Source organism: Lutra lutra, chromosome 2, assembly GCF_902655055.1.
Source record: "Lutra lutra chromosome 2, mLutLut1.2, whole genome shotgun sequence".
Taxonomy (NCBI): Eukaryota; Metazoa; Chordata; class Mammalia; order Carnivora; family Mustelidae; genus Lutra; species Lutra lutra.
This window is the reverse complement of record NC_062279.1, coordinates 103,400,002-103,427,077: the sequence shown is the minus strand read 5'-3', so window position 1 is coordinate 103,427,077 and position 27,076 is coordinate 103,400,002. Positions and strand designations below refer to the sequence as shown.

Below are 27,076 nucleotides of genomic sequence, written 5' to 3'. Positions count from 1 at the left end.
GTAGTTCAAAAAAAAAAACACCTTCAAATCTCTCTAAAGCAGGCTGCCAGGAAACAGAGGGTGTGGTGATTATTGGTGAGGAAGGCGACTTAAAGCAAAGTCAAGTAACAGATAGTTTCCATTGATTGAAAATTCAGAGAACTAAAATGTTGTTCAAACAAACTGTTGATATTCAAGATCAAAAATAAAATATCGAACTAAAATTATTTTTATGAGGACAGGCACTAAAAGCTAACTAAACAAATGAGTAAGAAATAAAATGTGAAAAAAATAAAGCTAAATAAAAAAAAATTTTAAAGGCAAAATGTTAGCATTCAAACCTACAGTTGTGACTCAAGTTATCTAAAACATGAATATTTTAATCTAGATAACAAAATGTCTTTGAATATAGAAACTAAAAGAACCCCAAAGATAAATATGTCTTTGGCTTTGATAATTTATTTGTTTTAATTTGCTTTTGTTTTTTAAAAATTTTAATTCTGGTATAGTTCACATACAGTGTTATATTAGTTTCAGGTGTACAATATAGTGAATCAACAGTTCCATATATTACTCAGTGCTCATCAAGATATGTGTGCTCTCAATCCCCTTTACCTATTTCACCCTCCCCCAATCTCCCTTCTGGCTTTGGTAACTTAAAAGTCATTTATCTCCCCTGAGTTATTTTTTATATATTCTTTTTGATATGTTGGATTGGTGCCCTACTCATGAATATATACTCTTAGCCTAAGCAGTATTGTTGAAGAGATTTCCTGGTTCCATTTCTAGTATTGACAAGTCTGTGGAGTAACTCTGGCTATCTTCCTAAATTTCTCTAGGTCATATTCTTACCTACAAGTTAGAACTGAATAACAGTAATCGATGGCATTCCATAAATACATATGTTGCAAGTCAGCTCATGTTGTTTCATAATATTAGCTAATGTTAGCTCAGTCTAGAAGTTTTGAGAGGTAAAGGGCCTGGAGACAAATTCTGTAGCCCAACGCTCATATTTTATAAGGGAAGGATTTAAAGGGCTCAAGAAGTCATAAAGATTACCCCCTAACCCTACTGCTGAGAGTGACAGAAATGAAGAGAATTCTGGTTTCCAGACTACTAGCATATTCTCTACTCAAATACAACAGGTTCTGACATTGGAAACTTAAAAAAAATTTTAAATAAGAGAGACAAATCATGAAGGAAATATTATATTTTAGAAAAGACTGTAGGCAAAAGTTTCTCAATTAAAAATCAATTATAAAGGGAGTACCAGTGTTTCATAGAACACTCTTTTTTTTTTTTTTTAAGATTTTATTTATTTACTTGACAGATAGAGATCACAAGTAGGCAGAGAGGCAGGCAGAGAGAGAGGAGGAAGCAGGCTCCCTGCTGAGCAGAGAGCCTGATTCGGGGCTCTATCCTGGGGCTCAATCCCAGGACCCTGGGATCATGACCTGGGCTGAAGGCAGAGGTTTTAACCCACTGAGCCACCGAGGCGCCCCTCACAGAACACGCTTAACAAGAAAGTCTACTGAGTCTGTTGTAACTATCATGTGGCATCCTCTTGACTGAATTTCTTGGTGAAGTTGTATAGGGTCACAAAAATCCCACAGCGCTATGAGGAGACATCTTAATGATCAAACTTGGGAGTGTAGGTGCTCAGAATGTTTGCTGAGTGAATGAGTTCTCCCAGCAACAGAACCCCACTGCAAGAGAGTAAAGGATTTCCTTCCTTTCCTCAGAAACAGGGAACTTACTTCTATTCCTGCCGTAGGTTTCAAACCAAATAACCATTAGTTCCTTCTAAAATCCTAGAAGATTACTAAGCCAAGCCACAGAAACACCAAATTATAGACAACATACTGGCAGTTTTATAATAACAAATGTTATTAGTAAGGAACTTCACCTATAATTTCCTCTAAAGGATATGATTATCACACAGATTAAACAGGACCAACACTTCAAACTGACAGCAGCCTGCTGGGGTAAATCCGCAGAAACACTAAGTGATCAATTAGTCTGAAACTCTGACAATTACCCTGCATCTCAAAGCTCTCACAGGTCAGTCAGGAACCGTAAGAGTATTCCAACACTGTGACATTCAACAGGAAAGAGGCCAGTCGTTTAAGAGAATGTTGAAACAAGTTCATATAAAGCACAACTGAATTTTTTAAATCAATTTAAGCTTCCTCCAATCTAGAGGCTTTTCTTTCTAACATCAAAAGAATCAGATTTTAGTGACTTAAAAGAAAGCTCTCTCTCTAGGTTTTTCACACTTGAATATTTTCACAGTCAAACAAAGAAATACCTAGGAACATGAAAGTTCAACCTCCCCAATATCAACCAACTTAAGACCTGATCAGAATTCAAAGCCTGAAATGCTACCATCAACTTAATTACAGTTGATTTAAGCAATTCCTCTCTTTTGAGTGCATAGTCCAGATTAACTGGGATTTTATCATTAACTGTTTAAACCAGTATTAGGAAACCCTAGAAAGATATTCTTAAGAATCAAATAAAATTAAACTTTCTTACTCCTTTTGGGCTGAACATCTTTTATAATAACTCATTCATTTAAAATTGTTCTGTCTAACTCTTAAATGAATACGTCCCTTTGTATTTAAATTTCAAGTCTGATGAATGCCAAAACAAATTTGCATTCCTGGGCTTCTTATCCGTGCACACTTTCTAAATAGCAGAGAACTGAAACAATATTTATCTATCTTTTTCATGCTCAAAATGTTCATCCTATAAATCCAGACTCAATGATTCATTAAAAGAATCATCAAGAGTATAAAACCATCTTTGAGAGTCTTGGGAAGGTTCCGAATGAAAAGGACACCTTCAGTCCAAGTCCCCGGGTGCCATGTTGCCTCCGCTCCTGCCTTTCACAGTGTCATATGCCCTCACTTACCCGACCACCATGTCCTTGGGTCCGGCAGTTACAGTGCAGATCCCATCCTCACAGTGTTTTCCCACCAGGCTGTGTGCGTGCAGGTGGATGTTTTTCCCATTTGTGACCAACTGAACAATAACCTTTGCAGGTCCCACATAGTTGCAGATCTATGTAAGAAGCACATTTAGAGAGTTAGTACATCTGACTATACAGCGACATGGAAAAACGTCTATGACAAACTGGTAGTTGTAAAAAGTATGATCCGAAATTTGGAATACCTATACATATATGACCACAGTTCCATTTAAAAAAAAAAAATACGTGATGAACAAATGACAGGATGGAAATAAAGTAAAATGCTAATGCTGGTTGTTTTGTGTCGGGAGGATATATTCCACGAAGCAGGCCACTTATAATGTTGTGTGTATTGTTCAAGTTGGAATGGCACATCTCAGAGGATGCTGCGTAGCCATGAAGCAGCCCCCTTCCAACTAGTTGAGAACACGTTTTCATCTGTACCCTCATCACAACTTTCGGTCATGAATGAATGCTGGGTAGAAGAGCCATGAGAAGGGAAGTGGGGTTGATGGACTGATGGAAACCAAGGGAAAGAGAGAGGGGAGCAGAAGCAGTGTAACCCCAAGTCTCTGCCATGAGATTAGGCAGGACACAGAATCTTGCCAGGGACCTGGCTCTGAAGGTTGGCCATGGATACCCAAGACCATGGACTTGGTCTGTGGTGATGTGTCAGGACACTGTAGCCTTCAAGAGCACTCTCTGCTATGAGCTCTGATAAGTGAGTTACACATGTCCAGGTCATAGTAAGTTTCAAGTAAGTGCACTCCCTATATGCAGATCCTTAGATCTGACACCTGCTTAGCTCTTGTTTCATAAAATTGGATTTTTCTGTTTAAGGTAATTTATCTTTTTAACTGTTATACCTTTAAAATGTTGACAGGAGCCCTAAAAAGGAAGTAGCATGGAGATAATGGCATTTTAAAGCAAACACATCTTGGACCCCCTTTCTCCTCTAGTTGGTCCCCCAGCCTCCTACAGCAGACCACAGATTCCTCCCTTGAGAAAGCCCCAATACTAAACTTGTACTAACAGAAAAGACCAATGGCCTTATTTTTACTTTCCTGAATCCTGTCAGAATTCTGTGATAAATTCAGCCAAACTATTGAAAATGCACTATATTTCCTTAAAGGGTAATCACCATCCTCTTGCCTGAGACTGAGGGGGTTTCCATGGCTTTCAGGGCTAACACTGGGAAGAGGTGGCCATCCTATTTCCTTAGCTCTTCTTGTCTCTTTTTGAGGAAGTGAGTGACCTAAATTCAGGATCTCCTAACTATACAAACATTAGAAATATTTTGATCTGCACAAGCATCCCCTAGCTCGGAAGGAAAAGAAAGTAGACAGGTAGCCCATCTAGCAACGAATCCTTGATGGAAGTCTTTCTGACATTAACTTGAGGAAGAATCTACACTTGCCAATAAAATTTCTTGGAAAAAGACAGAATCCCCTTCAATCGGTCTGCTTCCCCTCTAAGTATCATCAAATGGATTCATATTCCATTGAGGCAGGGTTTTGTGAGGATTTTTTCAGTATGGATTTTTTCCCCAATCCAATCTCTCACTGCAAGAGTTGAGGAGAAGTTGATCAGAGCTGGGATTGTCTGGCAGAGCGTTCTGGGGAGAGACGTTTCCCGCCCCGAGCAAAGGACAGAATCCTCTCTCATCAACAGTATAGCTCCCCTGGAAACGCTAGTGCCTCTTTGCCTGAAGTTTGGTCCAGAGCTGCTGCCAAAGTTTGCTTTCAAACCTTCTAATACTCCTTCCCAAAGCGAAGGCCTTTCCAGGAAGTGGCCTCCCGTCCTTGCAGAGCAAGCACATCGCACAGAACGCTGAGGATTAAATCAGTGACCGCCACCTCAAAGCACAAATCATCTCTAGAACAGGTATAGCACTTAAAAAAGCCTCCTGGCTATAAAAATAATTGTAAACTTAGTGCTTTCCCTTTTATTTTTTATTTATATTTATTTATTATTTTTAAGATTTTATTTATTTATTTGACAGAGAGAGAGAGAACACAAGTAAGCAGAGAGGCAGACAAAGAGAGAGGAGGATGCAGACCCCCGCTGAGCAGAGAGCCCGATGCGGGCCTTGATCCCAGGACCCTGGGATCATGACCTGAGCCAAAGGCAGAGGCTTTAACCCACTGAGCCACCCAGGCACCCAGTGCTTTCCCTTTTAAAACAGGCAGAAGAAAGCCTTTGCCCTTCAGGGCAGGACAGGGAATGAAAAGTTCTGGGTTTGCTCCAAAATTGGTTGTTGTGCCCGCAGAGTCCCTGGATTGCCGATGCAGTTCTAGGCCTTGGTGTCAACATGTGAAATCAGCCTTTGTTATGATGACATATTGTACAGGGACTTCTTTGGCAGTAAACGAATAGCAAAAAGCACTAAATAGACATGAAATTTCACTCCTAAGTGCTCAGAGCACAGAAATGCAACCATGTAAGGCATGATGAAATGCTTCACTTGGGTGAAATCAGGGAGGCCCTCCACTTAAGCAGAACACCAGAAGGAATCTAGCGATTAGAGCCCAATCCCTTTGGATATCGGGGCCCTTCAATGTCACCACTAAGAAGGAATCAGTCGCTAGAACTGAAGGATAGACTAGGAGGCGTCCTCAAAAAGTACTCACATCTTTTTCTTGCTATTACTTCATGACCGAAGGGTGGCAAGAATGAGGAAATGAGTAGTCCTGAGGTAAAAGGACCTGAAAACTTTGCCAGTGACTAATGTGCAGTTTGATCCATTTAAAAGACTTTAGGTCAGCATGGCATCATCTGGTTTTTACACCAACCACAGGGCAACGACAGGGAGGCCCCTGGGTTTTGTGGACTTTCCAAAATACTGACAGAAAGAAGAAAGCTGAAGTGTGGGGACAGAAAAAAAAAAAAAGATACTATTTTCAGGTTGTACGGCCAATGAAGACAATGGAATTCTAACCTAGGGGAGGGCATACTTCAGAGAATGCCGCCATGACTGAGAGCTATTTGCCACTGATCCAGAAATCCGTATGTTCTACAGAGAATCTGGTTATTTTTATTCAGCTTCCCTACTTCTTTGTATAGTGTAGTTCCCTTGAAAATTAAGTTTACAGAAAGTAACTGCATCTGCCAGGAAGGCTGGGTTATTTTTGAAAGAATCTGAACACAGCAGGCTCTTAAACACTAAAGGCTTAAATGCAAGTTAAGCTTTCAGTGAAAGCCAAGGAGACAGAGGTGAACATGTGAGTAAGCAGCTACCAAGGGACACTGTAAGAGCACCTAGTCCAGGGGCAGACTAGCTAGGTGTGAAGACAGTTCCACCATTTACTAGCTGTGTGACCTTGGGCAGTGTTCAGTTCCTCATCTATACAATAGGGATAAAAATAGGGCCTCGCAGGTTTGTTACGAGAATCAAATACTGTTAAAGTTTTTATAATGCTGCCTGGTAAATAAGAGCAATATACAGTTTTAACTATCATCTTCTTGATTACTGTAATGCACTCCCCTATCTAGAGACTTACAACTGCACTGAGGTGATTTTTTAAAAATCCTGTCTAAAGGCAGGGGCTGGAATAAATGACCAATTCAAGCCACTTTTATTCTTAGGGTTAAGTTTTTGTTTTTGTGTTTTTTCCCCAGAGTGCCATATTTTATTGGGCTTTGTTAATTTTCTAGTAATAAACCGTGTTATTATAGTAACAGCTATTATTCTTGGAGATGCTCAGGATTTCTTAGCTTCCTTGATGAAATTAAACCTTTCTTCTGGGAGCTTTATGATGCAACAGTCCTGATGACCACAGGCTAGATCTGCTTTTTGAGTAAAAAACAGAAACCTAGTGTCGCATATAATACCAAACTTAGTCAAATCACCTCCTTTTATTCAAAGTTATTCTGTCATGCTCTGGCAAAGTTCATACTGGTTCTTAAAAGGTGACTAAGAAAAGTAGTCTAAAATGTTCTGGGGATCAGAATTTGAAATGTCTGGTATACTTACCGAGGAAATTTGACCCAATCTCTTTGGCAGAAGAGTCAACATGAATGTAAAACGTGACACATGAAGGAGTTCTTTTCTTTCTTTCTTTCTTTCTTTCTTTCTTTCTTTCTTTCTTTCTTTCTTTCTTTCTTTCTTTTTTTTTTTTTTTAAGATTTCATTTATTTATTTGACAGACAGAGTTCACAAGTAGGCAGACAGGCAGGCAGAGGAGAAGCAGGCTCCCCACTGAGCAGAGAGCCCAACTCGGGGTTGATTCCAGAACCCTGGGACCATGACCTGAGCCGAAGGCAGAGGCTTAACCCACTGAGCCACCGAGGCGCCCCGAAGGAGTTCTTTTCTGCTTAGTCTTTCTCATGAAGTGATAACCATGATGACGATAATTGAGGAGGAGGAGGAAGAAAAAAAAATCCATAATTTTCAAACAGAAATCTATCCTAACTTTACCTGTGTACCTAACTTGGTCCCTCTTCTGCTAAAACAGCAGAGCAATGTGATTCATCTGAGAGCTCTGAGGTTAAGGTGCCAGGCTCAAATCCCTCTGTTACCACTGACTCTATAGCTGGGTCCATAAGGAAAGATGGTTAACATCTCTGGACATCAATTTCTCCATCTTTAAAATGAAATGAAACGCACTCGATTCCACAAACTGTTTTTGAGGATTAAATGAGGGAATACAGTGCTGACACTTAATGGGATTCGTAATCTCAAATATAAACCTTTCTCCTCTCCAGACTGCTACTTCACCAAAAACCCAACCATATCCATTTATTTAGTGAGTATTTCTTAGGCTCCTTCTATGGTTCATGCACTGCAGAAGGCCGAGGACTGAAGGGAAACAATGTGAGTGCAAAACAGACATAACCTCTGTTTTGATGGGAATTAAAGAGTGGGGCTCATAGTACTCAAAGAAACTCACAGAGAAATAAACGAAATAAAAGAAATAAACACCTAACTGTGAAGCCCTTACAAAAGACACACATACTAGGAGCTGACCTGGTCAGGAAGTCAGAGAAAGGTTCCCGAGGGAGCAACGAGAGGCAGGAGCATAACAAGGAAAGGGGTGGGCAGGAGATAGCGGGTTGAGAACAGTACGTACAATGGGCCTGTGGTGAGAGTCCTCCTCACTGTCTCCCTAGCCATACTCATCACCATTCTCAGGATTTCCTGCAAGTGGTTCCAATCTCCCCAGGAGTGTCCCTCCCATCTCTTCTTTATCTAGAACCACTCATTCTTCAAAGGTAAGACCTAAATACGCATCTTCCATGGCACTTTCCTCACCACTTTGGCCCACAAAACTCCACGACTATCCCCTTTGGCAGGGGCGTGGGGGTGGAGGTGGGATGTGATTGGAGTGAGGCAGGGAAAGCAAATGCAACTTATTGCAACGAGATGATGGTAAAACCAATTTGCAGCTCAAGGGTTACTGACCTAGCTCTCTTGCTTGTTAAACCCCCAGAGCACATACATCGATACTTCGTAACCTACTGTTCGTATGGAAGGCCAGGGAATGTGTTAACTCAGCCAGTCTTCACGTCAGCCCTGTGGGGTCAGTAGGGGTACTCCATTCTACAGCTGAGGGAACTGAGGCACACGAAGATGAAGCAAACCACCATTGTTCCTATAAATAGAGTGTTGGGCAGCCCTGCGAACCTGGTCCGTCCAACTCCAAAGCCCATTCTCATTTTCCATTACACTGCCTACCGCTGGCTCAATGACTTTTTCTTTTGTAAATACCCCGTCTGCCCGGGTGTTGTGCAGCTCTCCTTTGCAGGGACGTGACAGTGACTCCTGAATAACCTGTTTGTTTGGTTTTGCTGCTGTGTGTTGTGAGAAAGTCTCAGAGTTAGCAGTGAGGTGGCAGAAACGCACCTGTCCTCTTGCAAGGCTCCTTCATTAAAAAAAAAAAAAAAAAAAACATGCCACAGACACCATTAGCTACGCATCGATTCCTCTCAGTTAGGTGGCATGTCAGATTATAAAACAAAGAAGAAAGAGAGGAGGAGGCACAGGCAGGGGGTTGAAGAAGAAAGAGAAGGAAGAGGAGGAGAACGGGAAAAAGAAGGAAAATAATAGTTTTCATTATGTATCCTCTCTCAGTGATGATAGATAGATTTTCCTGTTCTTTATTCTTTGTTGAGCACCCAGGAAGTACAGAACAACCTTTATTAAATGAGAGAGGACAGAACCACGTCTAACATGGTTTCTGGCATGGAGTGGGAAGATGCTCAGTAAAAGTGGTTTTTTCCTTTCAAGGTACGGGATTTAAAGTTGATCCCGTCTGGGATCAAATGCCAACTCTTTCTTCTTCTAGCTCCATGACCTTGTATAAGTTAGGTAACCTCTCTGAGCCTCACGCTCCACAGCTATAAAACGGGCCAGTAATGCAACCTCAGATGGCTGTTGAAGGACAACACAGTGCTGGACACATAGCCAGTTCCACGGAGGCACCGGTTTCTTTCGTTCTCTTTTATTTTATACACGTCCCAGTTCTTCCTGGGCCTCTCACCAACCCTTTTGGGTAGACAGAGAGGACACTATCATCCCCATTTTGTAGAAGACAGAAGTTCAGACAGACTAACAAGTGACATAACCCAAGGTCAGACAGCCAAGACATGGAGGACTTCGGAATTCATCCTATGTCTTCTGAATGTAAGCAAGGGAGGTGTTCTTAGTAAGGTGGGATGATGTGAAAATATCCTTTTTGACCCATTCACTGTTGATAACATGGTTGTTTTTCCAGTGGGGCACCTGGCTGTGCACTGAGTCAGTCACATTCCTTTACCTTGTTTACAGTCCTACTTGTCTGACCAACAACACATATGACTCAGATGTCCGGCTGGGATAAGAAAGGCAAACTCAATACAACAAAATGTGCTAAGAGTGTGTTATCGACTACACAGAGAGAGGAATAAAATCCTGGTCTACCTATAACTCTGCTTTCAAACTTGGAGTCATCTGTCATACTTTGACTTAAGGTTTCTTTTTTGTCTGTTCTATTTTAATTTTCAGTTTTATTACATTAATATCGCTGTTTATAAATCATGATTCTTTCAGAAAATAAGTAACACAATTTCCTTAGCTTCAAGAATTGTTGGCACTTGGGGAGCCTGGGTGGCTCAGTGGGTTAAACCTCTGCCTTCAGCTCGGGTCATGATCTCAGGGTCCTGGGATCGAGCCCCACATCAGGCTCTCTGCTCGGCTGGGAGTCTCCTTCCCCCTCTCTCTCTGCATGCCTCTCTGCCTACTTATGATCTCTCTCTCTCTCTCTGTCAAATAAATAAATAAAATCTTAAAAAAAAAAAGAATTGTTGGCACTTGTACCTCAACAGGTGTCATCACCTCATTAGTAAATTACAAATAAATCCTTACCCTTTATATGGCCCAATCATCCATGCTTGCAGAAGAATAGAGGAGGAGTACACAATGTATAACTTATAGATCAATCATGTTACAAATGTTCACTTATAAGCCAATTTTTCAGAATTGGGGTTTAGTCTAGAGTAGTGGGATTCAGGTACATCTCTCACCATCCTTACCATACTATGTGTATTTTCAAATTCTCTTTTTTCACCAAAGTTTACAATTATAACATCTAGGCAGTCCTTCAAAAATATCCCGACTCCGACCACTTCTCCCCACTGCACTGCTGCTGCTCCCTGGTCTAAGGCCACGGTGATCTGTCTCCGAACTGTTTGCTGGGCCTGCCCCACTTCTGCACTGCCCTTTCTCCTGAATGATCTTGCTCAAGTCAGGTCATGCCAAGTCTTGTCACTCCTCTGCTCAAAGTTCTCCCAAAGTGAAAGCTGTCGAAGCTGAATGATTAGTACAAGGGAACTCATTATATTGTTCTAAGTATATATGATTAAGATTCTCCATGATAAGAAGTTAAAGAAAAACAACTCCAAACCCTCCAATGCCTTTCCATCTTAACAGTCCCGGGCAATCTGACACCCCACCCCCATTTCCTCCTTCATCTTTGTTTCTTAATGCTCCCAGCTCGGCAGTCACATCAGCCTGCTTGCTGTTCTTGACCTGGCCGGCTCAACTCCTGACAGCTTCTGCACCGGCTGTGTCCTCTGCCTGGAACACTCTTCTCCGGATACCTGCACATTCTCTTGCCTTCCTTTCGGCTTTGCAGAATGCCATTCTCTCGGGGGGCGGGGGGGGTGCGGTTCACAGCTTACCCCACCCCTATTGAAACTTGACCACTCCAATCCCTGCATTTCCTTTCTCCTGCTTTATTTTCCTTTCTACTAATTACTACTTAATTTACAACACACTTTACTTGTATTGATTATTGGCTATCTTCTAGACTAGAATAGAGGCTTATCAGAGAAGGGATACCGATTCGTTTCCTGCTAAGTCCCCAGTGCCTGCAGTAATGTTTGTCATAGTGTGGGTATTTGATAATTGATTCTTTGTGAATATACGATTAGGTAATTAAGCTATAAAATGTTATCCATGGAAGGCAATTTATTAAAATATAAAGAGCTGTGTTAAGTAGGAAGTGGAAATAAGGTAACTACATTCTTTCTCTTATTTTATCTTTAAAAACAAAAACAAAAACCAACCATGGCTAGATTCCGGTGTAACCTCTCAATAGGCTATTTAAATTAGAATATGATTATTTTACATCAGAGCACATTAGCTTGAGTTGGTGGGAGGGTGTCTGGGTAGGGGCTCTAGAACCCCAGGATGGTAAGAGGAATCTAACTGCTCAGTGGTGGGAATTCTGGCAGCTATGGGAAAGGTAAAGAAAGACCACTCTGAAATCATCTCCCTTGGAAAACCAAGATAGCAGCTCTCCTCTTAAAAGTCCGAGACACCCCCATGTCCTTCCCTCACCCCACCCTAACTGCTGATGCCCATCAGGTATTCTTCCACAGGGCCAAAGAGTCTTAGCCCCCGGCCCAAACATATCTCTCTTCTTTGCTTTGTTACTGCCCTCAGGGACCCAGAATTCACATTTCTGGTCCACCCCAATTTCACAGTCCCTTCCTCCCCATGTGAGAGGGCTCTTCTTTGATGTTCACTGTGGTAATTGACAGGAATAACCACCCCACAGGATTATGAGACAGCACAGCTACACCTGCAAGATCTCAATCTACTGGGGCTCCTTTTTCCCCCCTAGGCTCCCTTGCCATAGAGATCAGGCTCTGCAGTCCGACAGTCCTGGCTTTGAACCCTGGGTCCTCCCATTACTAGCTGCGTGAGGCTGGGAAAGAGAGTTTGCCTTTTTGCCTTGTTTTCCCATCTGTGTGTATAATGTGAATGCAAATACATAATCTTTGAATCTTCATGCGGATTAAAGATCATTTAAAGTGTCTACTATGGTTCTTGATACACGGCAGGCACAAAATAAAGGACAGTGATTTTCATTTGTCTCTTCAAGCCTTAAGCAGATTATCTGCAGTTGAGAGATCCTCTCACTTTGTTGAGAGGGTGGAAACCATCACATGCGAATCTGTTTAACCTCCTTCTCCTTACTGTTCCCTGGGCTCAAAATGTCCCTGTTACTTCACATATCCTCCTCTAATTCCGAGAAAGGTAGGTCTGTTCCCTTTTCCAGAGTCAACCAGTCTGTTTTTGCCCTTAGTGCCTACTTATTCCAGACCTCCTTGAATTACCCTCTTCCCTTCCTCTCAAAAGGACCCTTCCTCTTAGCCGCAAAACATGTACAGTCTTCTCCCTTATTCTAAAAAATCCCTTTCCTGATAAGGATGATGACAACTGTGAAGGTTAGCATTTATTCAAACTACGGGCCAGGCATAACCCTAGGAAATACAGAAATAGAGAATGATTCTTTCATTTCATCTTCTCTCAAATAACCCGGCGAGAAAGCTTCTTAAAATGTCCTCCCACCTGATTCAGTACCATTCTCTTTCTCCTTACCAAGTATGTAAGCAAAGTTCTCATCTTTAAGTACAAAGCTGTACTTAACATGTAGCCTTCTGCAAATGAACTAAATCCCTTTTCCCCCAAATGAAAAAGTGCTTCAAGGTCATGATGACTGGGCTCCCTGTTTCCAAATCCACTAGTCACTTCTTAACTCTTCCTTCCGCTTCACCCCTCAGAAACCTGGGCTGTCTCACCATTCCCTCTTAGAAACTCTCCCCTCTCACTTTTTGGACACTTCTGCTAAGGTGTTCTCCTTCCTCCCCAAAGAGAAGTTTCTTCAGAGATTCAGTCTTTGGTGCACTTCTAATCTCTACCATGATCACTCTGTTGATGTTCTTATCTAGTCTCCCAGCTTTAATTGTCTGTGCCAAGCAGATAACTCCTTAATTTAAAACCCACGTGTTTACCTTCCTTGTAAGCGTCTGTAACATTGCCAGTGGTCTGCAGAGCATCTTCCTGTCCACAACATCTTTGTAACTCAATCTGCCCATGACTGAGTTAATGGCCCTTTATTCTGGAACGTACTCTACTGTTAGATGATCCTTCTAAGCGATTGCACTGGAAACCTCCCTGTCATCTTAGACACTTCTGCTGTCTTCCACATTCAGTCAGTTGCCAAATTTCAGTGAGGTCATAGTCCCCAGATCTTTGGCATTTGTCTTTCTCTTCTGTTCTCATTGCCTTGGTTTTTATCCATTTCAGCCTGAACTCTTGAGTTTAACTCAAAAAGAATCATGGCAGTTCTTCTCACAGGTGTCCCTGTGCCTTTCCCTTCCAAAATCCCTTAGCACATTGCTACCAGGTTTATGTTCCTAAAGCACAATGCTGAGTATAGCATCTCATTCTCGTATTAAAACTTATATAATAATCTACCCATTTTCCACAAAACCCAGTACAAATTGTTGAACCTTACGCAGTTTAGCCCTGTCATACCTCTCTAACCTGATTCCCACCTCTCTCTTTCATCTACTCTTCCTACCAGCAGAATTGTTCACTATTCCCATTCGACCTCAGACTTCTAAGTTTGAGGCTTTGCTGTTGATTTTTCTGCTTGTGCTCTTTTCTCCAGTTAGAGGTTTGCTTTCAAATTTCTATCTTTCTGGGGCGCCTGGGTGGCTCAGTGGGTTAAGCCGCTGCCTTCGGCTCAGGTCATGATCCCGGGGTCCTGGGATCGAGCCCCGCATCGGGCTCTCTGCTCAGCGGGGAGCCTGCTTCCTCCTCTCTCTCTGCCTGCCTCTCTGCCTGCTTGTGATCTCTCTCTGTCAAATAAATAAAATCTTTAAAAAAAAAAAATTTTCTATCTTTCCCTCAAGAGCCAAGCCAAAACGCAATCTCCACCTCTGAGTCTTCTATGACCACCCTAGCTAGCCGGCTCTTGCAAGTCTGTCTTGGTCTTGGAGCCCTTAGGTCATTCACTCTTCCAGTCAAAAAGCAAAACAAAACAAAAAAACCCAAACAACTTTATTCAGCCATCTCCACATGGCAGCTACAGGTGCCGATTAGGTAGTGGTGAACAAAACAAACACAATATTTTCATCTTTCAGATATTTTAGGACATATTTTAGTTCCTCTATTAAACTGACTGATCCTTGAGGACAAAGGAGCTATGCTATTTAGTTCTTTCCGATTTCCCAATCCCCAGCACAGAAACAGAACCAATTTAATCAATCCTTAAAAGAACTAATGAGTCTGGTTTGATCTCGGGTTTCAGCACCAAATAAATAAATAAATAAATAAATAAACTAATGACTGAATAAATATTTGGCTCCAGGTTACAAGGAGGAAAGAAGGAGCAGCAAAGTGGTTAACTGCCCCAGGGGCAGCAGTGAGTAGTGAGGAGAGGGGGCTGACAGCAGGGCCCCCCCAGGCTATCTTGCCCTGAGGTCCCTGTTCTGTAATAGGGTTTGTCTCACTAACAGAACCAGAAGGGATTGCCCTGAGGAATTTCAGAAAAGTCTGAATAAAAGGGGTGTGAAATTCTACTAACTCTACTAACTCCTTGGCTTGAAATCACAGTAAGGCCGCAGAACCTTGGCACTATTTTTAAGATATTTTTTATAAGCACTTGTACTCCCTTTCCACTTCGATCCAGGTTTTCCACTAAGAAAAGGAACTGCCATTTATACACAGACTTGCTGCAGAGATGCTACCTCTTTAATTTTTATAAATTCAGTTCTCAGGCGGGATTTAACCCTGACATAGAAATTTCCCAACTGTGCTGGGGCTTGGCCAAGATGGTAGGATGGGGGGAAAACAATCATCAAGGTCGGTTCCAGGTAAAACAGAAGTGAGAGCTGGAGGAGGGAAGCACTGCCTTAGCCACAGGCCCTGGGTGATCAGGGAAGTGGACCTCGCCATTCTCCATCCCTGCCACACTCTTCCAGAGTGGCTGGAGAGGAGATGGCTTTCCCCACCAGCATCCCAGAGACGTGCTGTCACCCACCCGCCCAAAAGAAAGCGGTCCAAACTTCACGGAGCCAATTTACATTTTTAAGTCCCTGAAAAATACCCCAGAAATGCAAACTCAGGAAACTTTAACCCACCTGAAGCCATAACTTATTTTCTAGTGTGATCCCAGGTTTGGAGAAAACAAACGGGATAATAGCACAGTTTGTCAAGCATGAACAAACTGTGCTTAATATAAATGCCTCAGAATTCTTAAATGTGTGAAAGAATGTTCTCCTGAAGTCTGCAAATCTTGGGTAAGAAGATCTGGATTCATTCTTAGTGTTAAAGTTTTCGTTACCCAGCCAGTGGCCAGAGCTCTAGCCATAGTGCCGCTAAGATCCTTGGTTAGCCACCTTTCCTTCTCGGGTCCCTGACGTCTTCATTTGTAGAATCACTACATAATGACTAATACATCTTTCAGCTCTAAAATTCTATGATTCCTGTTTATAGGTATGGGACACACAGGACAACATCCAAATACCACATTTTCAAACTGAAGGAAAAAAAAAAAGAATTTAAGATCACAGAATTTCTGAGTTGGAAGGACCTTAATAGAAAAACCTCATTTTAAAACTGTGAACATTTTAAAAACATGTCACCACAATTACAAACTGAGAAAACATACAATCAACACTCAAATTACCTGTTGCAATGGGGCCTCTGATAGCATGGAAAATCAAAATTCAGAGACAAAGAAAACCTTTATGTTAGGCACAGATTTCAACTTTTGTCATTAACACTGAAATTGAGTACCCACATTGTTTATTTTCAGTTAATTCAAGGAGGGCCCTGACCTGGGAATTAAGTCCTGTTAATAAAGATAGGTCTTTTCCTGGGTCATGTCAGAAATGCATCAATTACACAAGTTGGTGGGAGGGAGGCACAGACAAGCAAAACAAAGTCAGGAGGAGAAATTTTGGTCTATGAAAGTTTTTTGTTTTTTTTTCTTAATCCATACAAACTGCATGAAAATAATGAGAAGGATTAGACCACATATAAGTTATGACTGAAGTAGGTCCAAAATAAAAATTTTAGGTTTCTGATTCGTTTATTCTTTGAAAATGGAAGTGATTAATATAACTTTTTAACATTATTTTTAAAAATTTTTTATTAACATATAATGTATTATTAGCCCCAGGGGTACAGGTCTGTGAATTGTCAGACTTACACACTTCACAGCCCTTACCATAGCACATACCCTCCCTGATGTCCATAACCCAACCTTTAACATTATTTTTGAATAAAGTCTCTCAACAGATTGTTTTTGACCCAAACTTGATTTGAGATAATTAAGATTATCTTCCAACTCAGATACTCAAATTTAGTTGGGATTATATATAACTAATTTTGTTCTTCTCAAAGCCTCAAAATCATCCTCAGGATACATTTTTCTTGCTTACAAAACCCATTCTATTACTTTCCCTGAAACCCCTGGTTAAAGAAGTAATTAAATAATTTGGCTCTCAATGACTGAAAGTACTCAGAGACGTCATTTGATGTAGAATTTAATTTGTACTGGAGTAAATACAGCTGCCTGTACAAGAAAGTGGACCACTTTGGGAAGAAGACAATTAACTGTTCCTTTCTTCAGAAGGAAAGTACATAAGATAAGGCATTTCAACTCTTCTTCCGTGATTTCCTGTGGAAAACCCCTACCAAATTAGAAGCATTACGAGTGAGTAGAACTGGGAAATTTTCTTTGTCTGATTTCTTGTTGCCACTTTATTGGCTAATTTACATCCCAGACATCGATGGGGCAAAAGAGAGAAAGCGACCTAAGTGTCAGACTGAGGTTAACCAACATGTTGTACCATCTACATACTATGATGTAAGCAAAAGAAGAAAGGGGGAAACAGCAAAATTTCTAACAAGCTCTAAAATAACATCAGCCAGGAATTTGGAAAAACGGCAGGACTTTAAACCTGCAAAAAAAAAAAAACCCTTCAATGCGATAACTTTATATTGTTCAGTTCAGTATAAAATGACTAAAACACAAAGTATATGAAATGAATCATACCCTCTGATGCTTGGGCGAAATGTTCTGCAAGTTATTATTTTATGTCACTTTTAAGGATTTGCCAGGAAATTATAACTGCTTTATAACCCAAGCCTGATTTCCCTTATTATAAAGTCATTAATTTATTAAGGAAAATTCTTTTTAAAGGCATAAATAAAAAGGAAATTTTCTGACGGTAAAGGATCTTACATAAGTTAGCTTCCCTGTCCTGTCGTCTTCCAGTTGATTTCTGAGCCGGTCTGGTGACAATGTACTTCATTTGTCCTGAGGCTATACATGCCACCCTCAAGCAGCTCTAACTCTCAGTAACAACTGAACCCTCTCCCGCCTGGGATTTCCATTCATTGTTCCTCATTTCATCTTCTTATGATAGATGGGATAAAGCTCATCTTTTCTTTCTCATGATAGCCATTCAAATATTTGATGACAACCAAACTCTCCAGGCTATAAAAAATCTCAGGTTCAAAGACTACTTCCTTTTGAAGATTTGAGTTCTGTCACCATTCTGCCCTGAACACACTCAAGTTGGTTTCTATTTGTCTACATATGTGGTGCCTTACTCAGTTATACACCTTATTCCTGGAGTGGCCTTTCAACAGAATGGGAATGAGACCACCACCTCCTTTGTTTTATATACCCTACTTCTGTTAATGTAGCCTGACGTGAAATTACTTGTTTAGTGGTCACATCACATTGCTGTGATGTTAAGTCCACTGTCACCTACAACTTCTAGAGCTCTTTGCCTGCCTATCCCACTCTGTATTTGTGGTAACTTGTTTTTTGGATGCATTCATCATCTTTAAATATCGCTGCTTAAGAATTTAGCCCTTTGCTCCCTGCTCAGTGGGGAGTCTGCTTCTCCCTCCTTCCTCTGCCCCTCCTCGTGCTCTCTCTTCTCTCAGGCTCTCTCTCAAATAAATAAATAAATAAATCTTAAAAAAAAAAAAAAAAGAAGAAGTTAGCCCTTTGTCCCAGCTTTTCAAAACTAATCTGAACTCATATTATTTGTTATCTATCACTTCCCGTTACAGCAAATGTGCTAAGAACTCCATTGGAAACACTGATAAAATGCATGAAGTGGCTGGGGAAAGATCCCTAAGGCTGAACTATGCCTCCTGTTGATAGCACCAACATGAGAAATATTGTTATCCTTGAAGTACCAAACCAGAGATCTCCAGCATCTCACCATGTTACCACTCTAGAGACCTGTCAGACAAGACACAGTTACACTTGGTGTGATTTGTTCTTACTGAGGTGCTTGAGACGGATATCAGACCTCAAGCCTATGGTTTGGAAATATACCTACCAAACAAATGCCATGAGCATTCTATCACAAATGGGGGTGGCCGGCAGGTTAGAAGTGTGGAAGCCAGTAGGTGATCCCATGTAAGGCTGTGCTTTCCTCCAGCCCTCCCCAAGAAACACACATGCATGCACATGTGTGTGCACACACTCAGACATATGCACACACCTACACACACACATGCACCGCAGAGCATCCCTGAAGAGGCACTCCTCCAGCAAATCTGGGTAACATTTATATATCATCCTGTATATATCTGTTTCCATGCGGCCCTGGGGGGCAGAGATGATCACATTCATGTGTGTGACCACGGTGCAGAGCTCAGCACCCTGCCTGGCAAGTGGGGTGTGCTTCATAAACACGGGCTACATGAATGTGAGGAAGGGAGGACAGCCAAGCAGCCTTTGAAACCTACACACGGAATGTTGTAGGTTTAGAAGGATTCAGGTTTCTAACTAATAACCCAGAACACAATTTACATCATGGCTCTCACTGATTCCTTTTGTGTCTATATTCAAGGCAACCTGACTTTCCCATGATTTCTAAAAAGTCTAGTTAATTTCACGTAAATGACAGATAATGAGATTGATAAATATTGATATCAATATCAAATATTGATAAAATGAAATCAATAAGGACAGGAAATTCCTAAAACCAAAAACAAAAAGGTTGACTACATATCCCAACAGTACCCTACCTATATAGAAGGGTAAAAATTTAATTCAAGACACTTTCAGACACATTGCTTTGAATATCCTCTCTTGAATATATATGAAGTTCAAAAAAAAACTACAAAGAAAGTCTGAACTGTGCTTAGTAAGTTTGTATCAATATTGGTATAGCAATTTAGAAGCTATTCTGTATGTACTACAGGGCTGAGCAAAATGATTAGATATATTGATTGGTATGACCAGCAACTAGGGTTTTTATTATTGAAGAAAGGTGATACAGATATGGAATGGGGGAAGGAAAGGAAGAAGCCTGTGGGGTTAGACTGGAATTATCAATATGAATTCAAAAATATTTTTAAAAATTAATTTTCTAGCTCTGTCTAATGAGAACCTTGGAGAAGTTTCTCCAATAAAAGGAACCAGGGCTTCTTGAAGAGATGGATGATCTCAGGGCTGGTGCAGGGAAAGTACAGGATGAACCTAGTACATTCTATTATTTCAGAAATAAGGAAGTATTCAAAAAATTGAGTGGAGACATATCAAAAGGACATAGAAGCAAGTACAAATAACTCTCACTGACCAAGACTGGGACCAATTAAATATCAAAATAAACAATGACAGAAATGGCTTATAATACATTGACTAACAAAATGACTAATGAGCACATACTGATCCTAAAAAAAAGTTTTTAAAGAAATGTGAAGAAGAGAAAGCTCTATGTTTTTCTTTCTTTCAAGAAAGCTCTATTTTTTAAACAGAATTCCAACTAACAAAAAGTAAAAGGAATGATATAAGTTGAAAATCACAAGTTTATCACCATCAATTGCCAATAATAAATAATTCAGTAAAGAGACATCCATGAATGCTAAAACCATTGGGAGCAATAGATGAGGATGGTGGCTTGCACCAGGGAGGTAGCAGTGGAGGTGGGGACAAGTGATTAGGTCCCGGGTAAATCTGAAGGCACAACAGTAAGACTGCCTGACGGATCAGACATGGGGGTGGAAGAAGAGAGGAGTTCAGGAAACTCTAAGGGTTTTAGCCTGAGCAAGTGGAAGGATGGAACTGCCATTTTCCAAGAAGGGAAAGGTATTCGTTCAGTAGGGAACACTTGCCGTGGAGAGATTCCACCGAGGAGTCTGAGGCAGGAGGGTCCCATTTCAACTCAGAAAACTTAGAGACGTGGCTAAGGTCTAAGTTAGTGTCCCAACTCAGTGGGACGAGGACACGATCACCTGATTCTTGATCAGGTGCAGTAAGGGAGGAAAAGGAAGAAAAGGCTGGTGAGATGGGAAGAACGAGAGAGAGAGCAATTGGAGTGAAGCCTTGAAGGCTGGTCAAAGGCGTGATGCTTCCAGTAACAACCTATTCTTATTACATCCCATTAAGCGTGTCTTCTTTAGCTGTATTATGATAGTACTGGTGCTCCTTTGGGGAGGTCTAATTCTAGCATTTCCTGCATGTTGATGATTCACTCATTATCTAAACAATTACTGGTTACTCACTGCATACTATTCCAGGTGCTGGAGATAACAGCAGTAAACAAGACAGAAAAAAAATTCCTGCCTGCCCTCATGGAACTCACAATCATGTTACAGACATTTTCATGATTTTTTTTAATTAAAAACATAAACATGTCCTGAGTGATTTAATTAATTTAATTCTATAGCACATTTAATGCTATAGATGTGCCAGGTGCTTGTATGTCAGTTACTTCACTTAATGCTCGTACTCTTCCTGCAAAGTAGGTATTTTTATTGTTATCTTATAAATGAGAAAAATAAAGTCTGAAGAGATTTAGCAATGTGAAAGATCACATCATCTTTAAGGGCACAATCTTGAGCAAGATCCAGCTTTTGCTTTCAAGTACGGTATTTTGCTCACAAGACCACAACTCTACTTATCTACTATATGACAGATATCTTCACTTCAGCAACTTAATGGGTTTACTCAGATCCTGCAAAGTCCCCTGTATTGTGTAAAGCATAAATAAAGTGCCTTATATGAAGCAATTCATAATCTTCTGTTGTTCTATTGTTCACTGGGGTTAATATCTAGGATAGGATCTCATGCCTTTCTCTTTGTGAAATCTTGCAATGGTTATGGATGGAATTGGTCTGACCCGCTCACAGGACTGATTGTTAAATTTTCAGAAATTTTGCAAGCTAGTACTTCATACCGATAGCTTGAAACTGACCATGGTGGGAGTATTTACATCCAGGAAACTGACAAATACTACAAATCAGGGCTTTGTTTTGTTCTCCTGGACAGCTGGTTATTAAACAGTTACTAGCACACAACTGTATTGAAGGTCCAACATCTACTGAATGGGGGAAATAACACAGGAGTTGCTTTCTTAAACAAATTATTCAAAATACTGACAAACTTCTCTAAATTGAAAGATTTTCTACTACTCCCTAAATCTTTATTAATGATATATAAGGGAACACAGCAGATATATGTAAGTGTTTTTCTGTGTGCAAAATGGGGCTAAAATGGTCTTTATCCCATACCTCAAAACCACTGGTTTATAAGCTTAATGCCAGGACACACGCCTAATGAGTTGAATAGTTCAATGTTCACCTGGCACTTCAGAATGTGACCGTATTTGGAAATGGGGTCTTTGCAGATGTAATTAATTAAGATGAGGTCATACTGGATAGTGGTGGGCCTGAAACACAAGACCGATGTTTTATAAGAGAAAGGAGAGGTAGATTCAGACACAGAGGGAAGACAGCCATGTGAAGACAAAGGCAGAAACTGTGGAGTGCTGCAGCTAGCAAGCCAAGGAGTGCCCAGGATTGCCAGCTCCCAACCACCAGAAGCTAGAAAGAGGGAGGGAGGATTCTTCCCTGGAGCCCTAAGAGGGAGCATGGCCTTGCTGACAACTTGAGTTGTGACTTTTAGCATCCAGGACTGTTAGAGAATAAATTGCCATTGCTTCACCCGGTTTGTGGTAATTTGTTATGGCAACCCTAGGAATTAATACAGTACTCATGCAAACGAAATCAGTGCATGCATAGTGTCGAAGAGAACGCAGTTAAGGAGCCTAACAAAAGTTTAATACACTCCTTTCTGGCTTCTGACTACCTATATTTTCATAAGAAAACATGTGTTACATCTACAAGTAAGCTTTTGGCATAGGATCTCTTTTCAATCTCCTACTTTAAAAACCCCAGACAGAAGGAAGGACATGGTGTAAATAGAGTGGAAACAATACTAATTAGTGAGGTTGTGCTAAAAATAAATTAGTGGACTGGTGAAGTTTTTGTGTAACTCCATGATTCCATAAACCAATTAGCAAAGTTGTCACTCAACACTTAAATTACTGTGGGTATATAAAAATAAAAGTAAAGGGGCACCTCAGTGGCTGAACTGGTTTAGCATCCGACTCCTGATTTCGGCTCAGGTCATGATCTCAGGGTCATGAGATCAAGCCCCACGTTGGGCTCCATGATAGGCATCTCTGTTGAGATTCTCTTTCTCCCTCTTCCCCTTTCCCCTACCAATCCCTACTCACACATGTTTTCTCTCAATCATAAATAAAGTAAAATAAAATAAAATAAAATGAAAGCAACTACTATTTTTAAGTGCTTACTATGTGCAATGCAATGAATAATTTAATTTATATGCATATCCTATGGAGTACATATTATTTACCTCAACTTTATAGATGAAGAAACTGAGGTCTGGCCAAGTTGAGCAACACTGCTAGTTAGTGGCAAAGCAAGGAATCAACATCACGCCCAGCTCTAAACTGGCTGACTTCAGAGGTAATGCTTTGAAACCTAAAGGTGTGGTCCATAAGCCACACCTGACCTTACCTAAGCCCCAGAACCTCTAAGCGTAGAACCAGAAACCTGCCTCTTTATCACCTCCTTCCAGGCCTTCAGTCAGACATGTGTTGCTCTCTCTCCTGTACCCTCTATCTCACTCTTTCCTTCAAGGTTTCTGTCCTTCTGTGATACATTCCAGGAAATTATTTCAGATCTATTTTTCCATTTGATAATTGAAGTCAACTGTCTCTAATCTTGATTTTTTTAAAAGATTTTTTTTTAAAGATTTTATTTATTTATTTGACATAGAGAGAGAGAGATCACAAGTAGGCAGAGAGGCAGGCAGAGAGAGACGGGGAAGCAGGCCCCCTGCTGAGCAGAGAGCCCAATGCGGGGCTCGATCCCAGGACCCTGAGATAATGACCTGAGCCGAAGGCAGAGGCTTAACCCACTGAGCCACTCAGGCGGCCCTAAAGATTTTTTTTTAAATTTATTTGTCAGAGAGAGAGAGAGCACGCACAACCAGGGGGAACAGCAGGCAGAGGGAGAAGCAGGCTCCTCGTTGAGCAAGGACTCAATCCCAAGACCCCAGGATCATGACTGAGCCAAAGGCAGCTGCTCAACCAACTGAGCCACCCAAGTGCCCCTCTAATCTTTATTTTAACTCATTCACTGAGTTAAATAATTTCAGTGGTTATATTTTTAATTTGGAATTCTGCTTTTTTTTTTCCTTAACATTAGCCCATAAGTAGTTTTCCATGTTGTACAGTCTTCATAGAGGTTTTTGTTGTTGTTGTTGTTTAAAAAGATTTTACTTATTTGACAGAGAGAGTGAGAGAGCACAAGCAGGCAGAGCAGCAGAGAGGGAGAGAGAAGCAGGCTCCCCAATGAGCAGGGAGCCTGATGTGGGGCTCGATCCCAGGACTCTGGGATCATGACCTGAGCCGAAGGCAGTCGCTTCACCAACTCAGCCACTCAGGTGCCCCTTCACACTGTTTTTTAAAAACAGTGGCATAATATTTTATTTTGCAGTTATACCGTGATTTACCTATTCATTCAACTATTGTTATATCTTGTCATTATATGACATAAGCCCTCAGAAATAATCATAGAATTATAGAATCCCAGATTGGCTAAATGACCCATTGTGACTTAGCATGTGTGGAACGGGTTCCAGGCATCTCTGCAGTTAGAATACTCTTGGGTGATTCTGATGAGTGGGAACCATAGATTTAAAGGACCCTCATAAGTAGAAAGACCCTTAATATTTCAATAATGAATAGTATCTCCTGATGGTTAAGAGTACGGACTCTTAAATCATACTGCCTGGGGGCGCCGGGGTGGCTGGCGTCTGCCTCTGGTTCAGGTCATGATCTCAGGGTACTGGGATGGAAGCCCCGCTTTAGGCTCCCTCCTCAGTGGGGAGCCTGCTTTTCCCTCTCCCTCTGCTCCCCTGCTCCTGCTCTCTCTGTCAAATAAATAAATAAAATCTTAAAAAAAAATTCATACTGTCTGAACATAAATCTTGCACTCACAGAAAGACTGTGAGACTCAGGGTAAGCCTCTTAACTCTTCTAGGCATCGATGTTCTCATTTATCAAATGAGGATCAGGGAACCTACCTCAGTGGACTGTTGTGATGCCTAAACGAGATGACGAAAGTAAGCACAACAATCCATTCTCATAATCATTCTACTGGGTGGACAGGGACTTCAAGGTGAGAGGAACTGCCTGTGAAAGTCTTCCTGCACCTTCCAGAGTACCCACAGGAGACTTTTGGGAGGTGAGTATAGTCCTGCCCTGCTGGTGAGGAGAGGAGGCTGAGACTGCCAGGGAGTCTACTGTCTCACCTCTAGACCAGCTGACAGGTTGAGAAACAGCTTGTCTGTGGAGGAGGAGGTGTTACACATTTTGAGGGCTGTAGTACTTCCGGATATTCTTATCTTATCCAGAAGCATTACCAGTATGTGACTTTATGAGACCTGAATTCCTGAATGGAATGGAGAGATGCTATATATAATCTTCAGACTGAGCTCACAGAGGTTAGAAGCCATCAGAGATTTGTTTTAGGTTCAAGAATGGTCCCAGGACAATCATGTATTTAAAGAAGAGGAGAGGGAAGAAAAATGCGAATGGCCCGTAGAGGACGGTCACCAAGCCAGGACACACAAAAACAAAACTTAAAACTCAGACAATCTGTGGTTCCCTTGATAATCTCTTAAAGGTTAAGCTTCACAGCTACAATCTCTGCTAGGAGTTTCCTTAATGAGTAGATCTCTCTAGTTCATAATAGAGATGATGAATACATACAGTGAATTTAGAGGGCTCTTTTTAAATATATTCTACTAGGTAATATTTTGTTTTAGGGGCCAAATACAAAACTTTGAACTACTTGAAAGAAAAATTATCTAGAAGTCCAGATTGTGGTTGCAACAGAGGAGAGAGTTTTGTCTGCTTGCCCAGAGCAGGACCGGGCACATAGGGCTCAATGAATATTTGGTAAATGAATTTTCTTCCTTTTAACTTCAATTACTAATGGTCAGCTTCATGCTGAATTAGCATCAGTATGGAAGGACAAGAGAGAGAAAGCAGCGAAGCCCATTCACCTTCTGTGTCTGTTGATGATAAGTCTCCCTTCTTTTCCACCCTGCAACCAAAGGCAAGGGAGGCTTTCCTGAGCTTTGTATTTCAACCCTGAAGTATTTCAACTCACTTAGAATGGATAAAAAAATGCAAAAACATAACTATAAAATTAAAAAGTACAAAAATAAAAACTGAAAAAATTTACAAAGACATTATATACATATATTATACACCAATTTTTTAATTAGCTGCTGTCCAAAGCTACAGAGACACGTATTCCATGGCACTGATTCTTTTCTTTTTAAAGATTTTATTTATTTTTTTGACAGATAGAGATCACAAGTAGACAGAGAGGCAGGCAGAGAGAGAGAGAGAGAGGGAAGCAGGCTCCCTGCTGAGCAGAGAGCCCGATGCAATGTGGGGCTCAATCCCAGGACCCTGAGATCATGACCTGAACCGAAGGCAGAGGCTGAACCCACTGAGCCACCCAGGTGCCCTATATGGCATTGATTCTTAACCATGTTTGAATCTTTCCCTTTGAAAATCTGATTAAAAAGTTATTTCTCCAGAAAAAATGTATGTACATTAACATAAAATTCTGCACAGAAATTCACAAGTCCCAAAGTTCTCTGAAACCACCGAAAGGGATTCAGGTCACAAGCCGTCTCCTCAATATACAGAGCACAAGGCTCCGCACTGAGGGGATGTCGTTATTTCCCCTAGGAACATATGTAAATAAGAAACAGCTCAGGGCTGTTGATGGAAATTTTAATAAATGCTATGAGCTTAGGTTATATGCACATGCCTAATTTATTCTGGTGATTTTCTTCCCTGTTGTTTTTAGAAATTGAGTCAGATTAAATTATTCAAAATTTCTATTAAAACTAGATCCTTAAAATGGCAAACCTCTTGGATCAGACAAGTCTATACAAAGGAAAGGTTATGCAAGGATACGTGATAGCCTTAAACACCACAGCAGATCAGCCGGTCTTTATTTGACCTTGATGGAACTCAACATTTAGGATTTTTAAGTGAGAGGCACCAAGAGTGAAGACTTAAAAAAAAAAAAAATCAAGCGGGCAAGGGGGACAACAATAAAGCTGTTGTTGACCTACATATTTCGACACATGCCTTCTGTTCAACGTAAAACCCTCAGGAAAGAACACATATGTGAGAAAAAGCTTTCAGAAAACATTCGATTAAAAATAGTTATGCTTCCATCAGCTGTGTTTCAAGTTGTAGTCTATTGCATTTGATATTTATAACTGAAGAGAAAATAAAAATACCCACTGGTGAGCTATTTGTATTTTAGAATCAAGGTCATTGACACTGATTTCTGTTTGGCATAGAGTGGGCTCTGCTGGAGGTTGTCCTAGCAGCTGAGGACGGGTACTTTCTGCTGCTTTGGAAGAGAATCACTGAGAGTTTATGAAGCCCCATCGGACTGCTCCTGTTGGC

General features: G+C 40.9%; 1 protein-coding gene across 6 annotated transcripts in view; it reads right to left on the bottom strand.

Moving 5' to 3' along the window:
• The window catches only part of NFKB1 (nuclear factor kappa B subunit 1), a 140,814-nt gene that overhangs the window by 70,765 nt on the left and 42,973 nt on the right, over positions 1–27,076 (bottom strand). For all 6 annotated transcript variants that reach the window (XR_007125178.1, XM_047718094.1, XM_047718095.1 and 3 more), the window contains one exon: positions 2,894–3,042. Coding sequence is in view for 5 of the 6 variants with exons in the window: in XM_047718094.1 (XP_047574050.1) it covers positions 2,894–3,042 (149 nt within the window). In the remaining variant the exon portion in view is untranslated. The remainder of the gene's footprint in view (positions 1–2,893; positions 3,043–27,076) is intronic.